Genomic DNA, 6,384 nt, shown 5'->3' on the forward strand with positions numbered 1-6,384 from the left:
GCAGTAATACACAAACTGAAATTCAGTTTTAAATTACTCACAATTATTTACATTCACATATTTATATAAATGTAGTTATTTATGTAAAAAGCAAATTAAAACTGGTAATAGGAGGGGGTTAGTTTGTGATATGGCTCGTTACGCCGACCTAAATTTACTGCTCTTGGGGTTGGGTCACTCATTCACCTTAACACTTTGAATATGACTGGTAGCATTAGTGGTTTTTAGCCAGCACCCTGTGTTAGGTTCCCATTGACTTAAGGAAAAACTGCCTTAGTGTGTTCAGTCAAGTCAAGTGACAGAGAGCTATACGTCATGAAAAATGTAAAAGTTGTAAAGAAAATCATCCGTCCTGTAGTTGTCTTGAAGTAGGAAATGTTCCCCATATATACACATAAAACGATTGTGGCCTGATTGAGAGTTTTTGCTCTGGAGTGCGTCCTCCTAACAGGAAAGCACAGACTTTCTCTAAGGTGCATTTCCCTCTGATGACAGGGAGCCAGCGCGGCACAATGCACCATTGTGTACGAGCGCTGTGCTGATCCTCGGTATGTACTGTTTGACATTTGTGGCATTCCCGCCGAGTTCTACCCCGATTATGCTTATCAATGAGAGACAGACTGATGGTGGAAGATAAGGCCCTCACCAGCTTTTGAAACAGCCGCAGGACCGTTTCGAGAACAAATTCAGACATCCCTTTGGAGCCTATTAGAAGGTCAGAGATTCTGTATGATAAATGGATCTGGAGACCAAACGGCAGCATATTGTCCTGAGTTTTGAATACTTTCCTGCTCCAAGAATGCTGATGAAAACATCCTGTTGGCGCCGTTGTGCGGTATATTTTATGATGGGCTTACGTAACTGCCAGGCTCGATGTGTATTCACAGCCACTATAAAGTGGAGTGTTTTAAACATGTTTATCTGTGCTTTGAGGATTACCTGCCTTGTGCTATGACTCTTTCTGTCCTATAGAATTTGCACCTTTACTCACTGGAGCAGTGGAAACGCAAACACAGCACAAGCTCATAGCGTTTTTTGGGGGTTACTCATGAAACCGAAGCAGAGCAAATATTACTTTGGAGATGTTAGTCTGTCTGTGTGACAAATTAGTAACCACCCTTCTTCTGGATCGATTTTCTGTCACCCGTTTCAAGGGGAAATATTTTACTGTTGGAGCAACCAAATGTTCCCGTGTTCCCCAGCTAGCTGTTGACCTGTGTTTAAAGGGTTGTGTGATGGATCTTACTCAGATCAGAGCTGTAACCATTTGCCGAAATATTCAATTCAAAACCCGTAAAGCCAAAGCAACCAGACGTGAGATGCTGAAACTCACCCACAAAGCTGGGGGAAACTGCAGAGTCAGGCAGTTTTTCTCTGTGGGTTCGTCACTGGGAGCGGCTGCATTCACGAGCAAGGAGTCATGAGATGGAGATGTTGACTTAAAATAATGTGAGTAGCAGCTCCCAAACATTTTCTATGACTTATAATCAGCACATACTTTAGCTCATATTTGCACACAGCTCCTGTTGTGCAGTGACACCTCCCTGTTCTGGGGGCTTTTGTGAAGTGACTGTAAGAGTGACCTGTTGATACTGGACAAGTCACCAGTCTATACCAGGCGAACACACAGAAAGTGAGAAGACCTCAAACTCTCACATCCACAGCTAGAGCCGGATGAGAGTCAACAGTTAACCGTATCATTCTGGGGGAGGAGCACCTGCACAGACAGGTAGCAATAACATGCACGCGCCACACAGAACCACCCACTCGGTCCCTGTCTGGCTTACTTTACAAATCCTGTCTTATCTGTGGCCTTATGAATCCACACGGATCCTTTCTGTCCTCACCTCCTAATCTATATCTGTGCTCTTCCCCCATCTGAGCCTCTTATTAGCCTTTTATTGCACTGTAACCTATTCAAAGGCCACATTAGAATATCGCCTGTGAAGCAGTGAGTCTCGGGGCCCGAGGTATTCGCATCGTAAAACATAAACGTGCTGCTTCAGGGTTAATCCGTGGCTCGCAGGAAGCAGTGCTTTAACAGGATGAGTCCAGGTGAAGACACACAAAAGCAAAGTTAATGGGTGACAAACTTCAGTGATGCTCTGCTGCTCCTGCCGTCATTAACTCAGCCCAGTGAAATCCCACTGTGCTGAACGACCGCTGCGTCTGCCCGTTCTGTTATAGTCAAGTAGTGTAATCAAGTAGGTTGTTTGAGGCTAATAAGGTGTTCCTTGATTAAACTGCTCGTGCACAGTTGTAACCAGGATGGAGTTTGCTTGGAACAGCACGTCCTGTGTTTAGGAAGCAGTCGAGTCTGGTCGGGTTCTGGGCTTCAATAAACAGCTCCATCCAGTATAAATAGCAGAGCCTTTGGTCTGTTGCCACTGCGGCCGAGCGCAGCAGCAGCAGGGAGGAACAGCTGTAGTCGCTCTGTCGCCGAGGACAGATCACTCCTCAGCCATCCTGCCAGTCTTCTCTGTGCAGTCTAACATGAGCAGCGCTTGAGGACCAGAGTCTGCTGGAGGGCCTTGCTGTAATTTCAGCCCTCTACCTACTGCACGCACCTGTGTCTGTAACTGCAGGTAATCCAGTGGCTTGCTGTGTACCTTTGTGTTCTGTTTTAATACGTTTAAGTATTTGTCACAAGGGGAATGTGTCAAAAGGCGTCTCCCTTAGCAACAAAGAATTTTCCCACTCCGTAGTTTCCATCAGCTTCATATTGCCTCAATGTCTTTCATTGTTTTGGTTTTATATCCCACAACTTTGTTTGGGTTTAGTCTCACCGCTCTCATCAGCTTGGTTTCCACCTGCAGCGGGCTGATGCTTCCTGTCGGAGCATGTCAGATTTGGTACTAACCACGGAAACATGAGTGCGAGGATTTTACCAGTCTCAGTGTTTTGAATCTTTGTTTCAAAGCCACTGGAATCTCACAAGTATATACAATGTGTCATTTTACATTAGTGTCATTATGCACCAAGTTCTGGAAATGGGTCGGTGAGTCTCTCATGACCAATTTATTAAATATGGACACTTTTGTGTGCAAGCCAGACGTCACTGTATGCTTGAGATCAATTTTAGAGCCTGATCAAATTAATGGGCGGGGCTGATATTTTGGCTGATTTTAGCTGTTTGCCTGTATGTCTGTATCGGCTTTTATAACGGCTGATAAATGAATGAATATTGGAAAAAGTAAAGAAGAGGCGGGAGAAACGCCCTTATGAATGTCGATGTTGCACAATTTGTCCACTAGAGGGCACCCTGCAACATCCCGTATGGTTAGAACACTAAAACCTGATGTTCTGAGCAGAGTGCGGCACAGCGTAAACTATTCATCCGTAACTCGTTGTCATAATAAAACAAGATCTTCATTGCCAAAGTAAGGACTCAGAAATTCACATAACAAATGTTTATTTCCCATGTCCCAAAAAAAAATATCCCCTAACATGTCAGATTTTCAAATGAGCAAATATTGTTCTTATAGTGGCCGGGCTCTAATAATTTTTACATCAATGTAACAATTGGCAGGAACATTTGTATAGAACTTTAAAGTTTCCAGGTAAATAAATAAATAAAAGTCAAACTGAATTCTCCTTGTTACTATGAAATGTGGGCTAGTTTAAAAGAGGCTTTCAGGTGGGTGATGGGGCACTTGGCTCTGATCCCAGAAAAGTGTCTAAAAAGGAAGGATTAGGCTGGGTTAATTGGATAGATGGTTCAAAAAGATTAGGTGCTGCAAGGAGCATTACTTTACCCCATCAGCTCGATGCACTGAACAACAGAGGGCCTGACTGTAAACACAGAGTCCAGATATAGTGTGTTAATAATGTGCCAACAGAGCTGTCAGCCTGCAAGGAGACACTGTGCTGGAGATGTTTGCCCTCAGTGCTGTTAGGTTAGGTGTTAAACAGGAAGTTGATTGTTACATGGAGGAGTGGGTGGATGGTTACGATCTGCCAAAAGAGTCACATATACGTGCATATGTGTAGATGTATAGATAAAGAGAAGTACTGGACAAACTAAACTGGATCCTATAACGACACTAGATGAATATTTATCAAATACCATGATTACTTTTTTGTCCAACAGTTTTTGATACAGTTTACTTTTGGTGAAAAGGAAATCACTAAAGTCTGTAGATGTCTGGCACGTCTGGGTGCAAAAGCTTGCAAAGATTTCATGTTGATCAGTCAGACCAGGTATGCTGCTTCCTGCCTTTTCTGAACACTCAAGCCACACTATGTAGGCATTAAGGACACGTATAACACAACCACAGGCTAGAAGGAGCCCGGGATTGAACCACCAACCTTGCTCTACTTCTACCTATTGAGTCAAAGCTGCCTGGAAGTCTTCGCTACTCTAACCCTAAACAACTGTATGCTTAACCTTGACAACAGGCCCAGTTTGATGGTTCCTTTTCCATATCCGTCCTGCTGCAGGTCCTTCAAGCCAGACTTTGTTCTGATTCGCCAGCACGCCTACAGCATGATTCCCGGTGAGGACTTCAGGAATCTTGTCATCGGCCTCCATTTTGGCGGCGTCCCGAGCGTCAACTCAATCTTCTCCATATACAACTTCTGCAGCAAACCCTGGGTGGTAAGCGCTCCGTAACGGCTCTCTTTGCTATACTTTCACCCACACAAAGGTGTCGCAAAGTCCCTCCCTCGGCAGCTGCCTCCGACTGATTTATTTGTGCTAATAAATGGAGCTGCAACACCTGTGATTTGAGCTGGCCAGCAGAGCGGGCGGCCTCGGCCACCACGTGTTTTTAGTCGGTGCTGAGAAAAGCTACAAAAGCGCAGTGAAAAGTGTGTAGATGCTTGGCTTTGAAAGAGATCTTAAATTTAGGTTTAAAGCAGGAAATATGCAGCAGTTTTGTTAAAGGTGCCATTCTTCACTATATATTTACAGTTCTGTTACTCATTCTACAAAGCACAAGTTAAAAAATGAGGTGGTTGATCACCAGTAAGGCACCTATCATGCTGTATATGTTAACCAACTGCTGAATGCAACACGTTTAAAATAATGAACCGAAGCAGGTCTGAAGACAAATCTATTGGAAAGGAAATTCCAGCACCTCAAGAATAAATAACTCCAAGAAAGTATTACCTCGGGGTGTAAGCAAATGGATTATTGATTTTAGAAGAACAGGTGTTCAAACCCTCACACTAACAGGTGGGTCTGACTGTACCAGGCCACATTTTATAAACAAAAAAAACCAAAAACCAAACAAACCTGGAGTTTCAGACGATCCATATCCTCTGCTCCTAAAAGTCGTTAACACGCATGAATCTTATAGAAGTCTGTTTGTCCTCCTTGAATAATGACGTCTTCCTGTCTTGTTTATTTCTGCTTGCAGTTTTCTCAAATGATTAAGCTGTACCGCTCCCTCGGCCCTGAGAAATTCCCCCTGAATGAACAAACTTTTTATCCCAACCACACACAGATGGTGAGTGCCTCGCAGATATTATTCTTTATTTCAACGGGGGGGGGGGTCACTCTCACGGATGTGCGCAAAAATCACCAAAGACCTCCTGTGGAGCATTTTTCAGTAAGTCTTTATTATAAAAATATAAAACACAGAAATTAAGTCAAACATTTCTACAACCCCAACAAGGAAATATCCCCAACCCACATAATTCATAAATCAGTGTTTACACACAGACTGTACACAGCTTCCTTGATTGGATTTTTTTTTCCTTTTGACTGATTTCTGTGTTAAGCAGATAGTTTAATTACATAAACATGAACCACAGAAATAATGACACAGAAATACCACAGCTGGAGGAAGAGCTCATCATGTATGGAGGTGAAGAACAATAAACTAAATACTGCTGAAAGATTCAGTCATAAAAAAAAAATTCAGTAAAAAAAAAAATAAAAAAAATAAAATAATAATAATAATAATAATATAGAATTTTGTAGAAATTAAAGGGATAAAAAAAAAAAAAAAAAAAAAAAAAAAGTGACACAGATAACCAGAAATGGACCATAAATGAAACAACCTAGTTAGCCTAGCTTCACATAGTCTGGAAATAGCACAGCTAGCATAACCATCTCAACATATGAAACATACACAGTAGTGTTTGAACGAATTTTAAAACACCATAGTTTGTCCTTCCTCTCTACTATGCTATGCGAGGCAGTTTACAGTATCCTGCTTTAAGCTGCCATAAACTAGGCTAAATCACTGCCAAAAATAGATGCATAATTAGCACAAACATGTCAGAGTGATATCAGTATTCTTTTAGCAAACCAACAGTTTCTGTGCTTGGCGCTCTCTTAGCATAAATTACGAATGGGCTCTTCCTCTTTGTGAGGCCAGTCTGTGTCCGTTATTGGAATGGAATGAAGGGAAGTAAAAATAAGAGAAAACCCCAGAC

The 6,384-nt window shown here is 42.4% G+C and overlaps 1 protein-coding gene across 1 annotated transcript in view; it reads left to right on the forward strand.

Moving 5' to 3' along the window:
• Positions 1-6,384, forward strand: part of syn3 (synapsin III) — a 127,799-nt gene that overhangs the window by 54,642 nt on the left and 66,773 nt on the right. The window contains exons 6-7 of the mRNA XM_005733098.1: positions 4,441-4,597; positions 5,361-5,450. Coding sequence (XP_005733155.1) covers positions 4,441-4,597; positions 5,361-5,450 — 247 coding nt within the window. The remainder of the gene's footprint in view (positions 1-4,440; positions 4,598-5,360; positions 5,451-6,384) is intronic.

The sequence above is a fragment of the Pundamilia nyererei genome, unplaced genomic scaffold (genome assembly GCF_000239375.1).
Source record: "Pundamilia nyererei isolate P.nyererei 1_Seehausen unplaced genomic scaffold, PunNye1.0 scaffold00050, whole genome shotgun sequence".
Lineage (NCBI taxonomy): Eukaryota > Metazoa > Chordata > Actinopteri > Cichliformes > Cichlidae > Pundamilia > Pundamilia nyererei.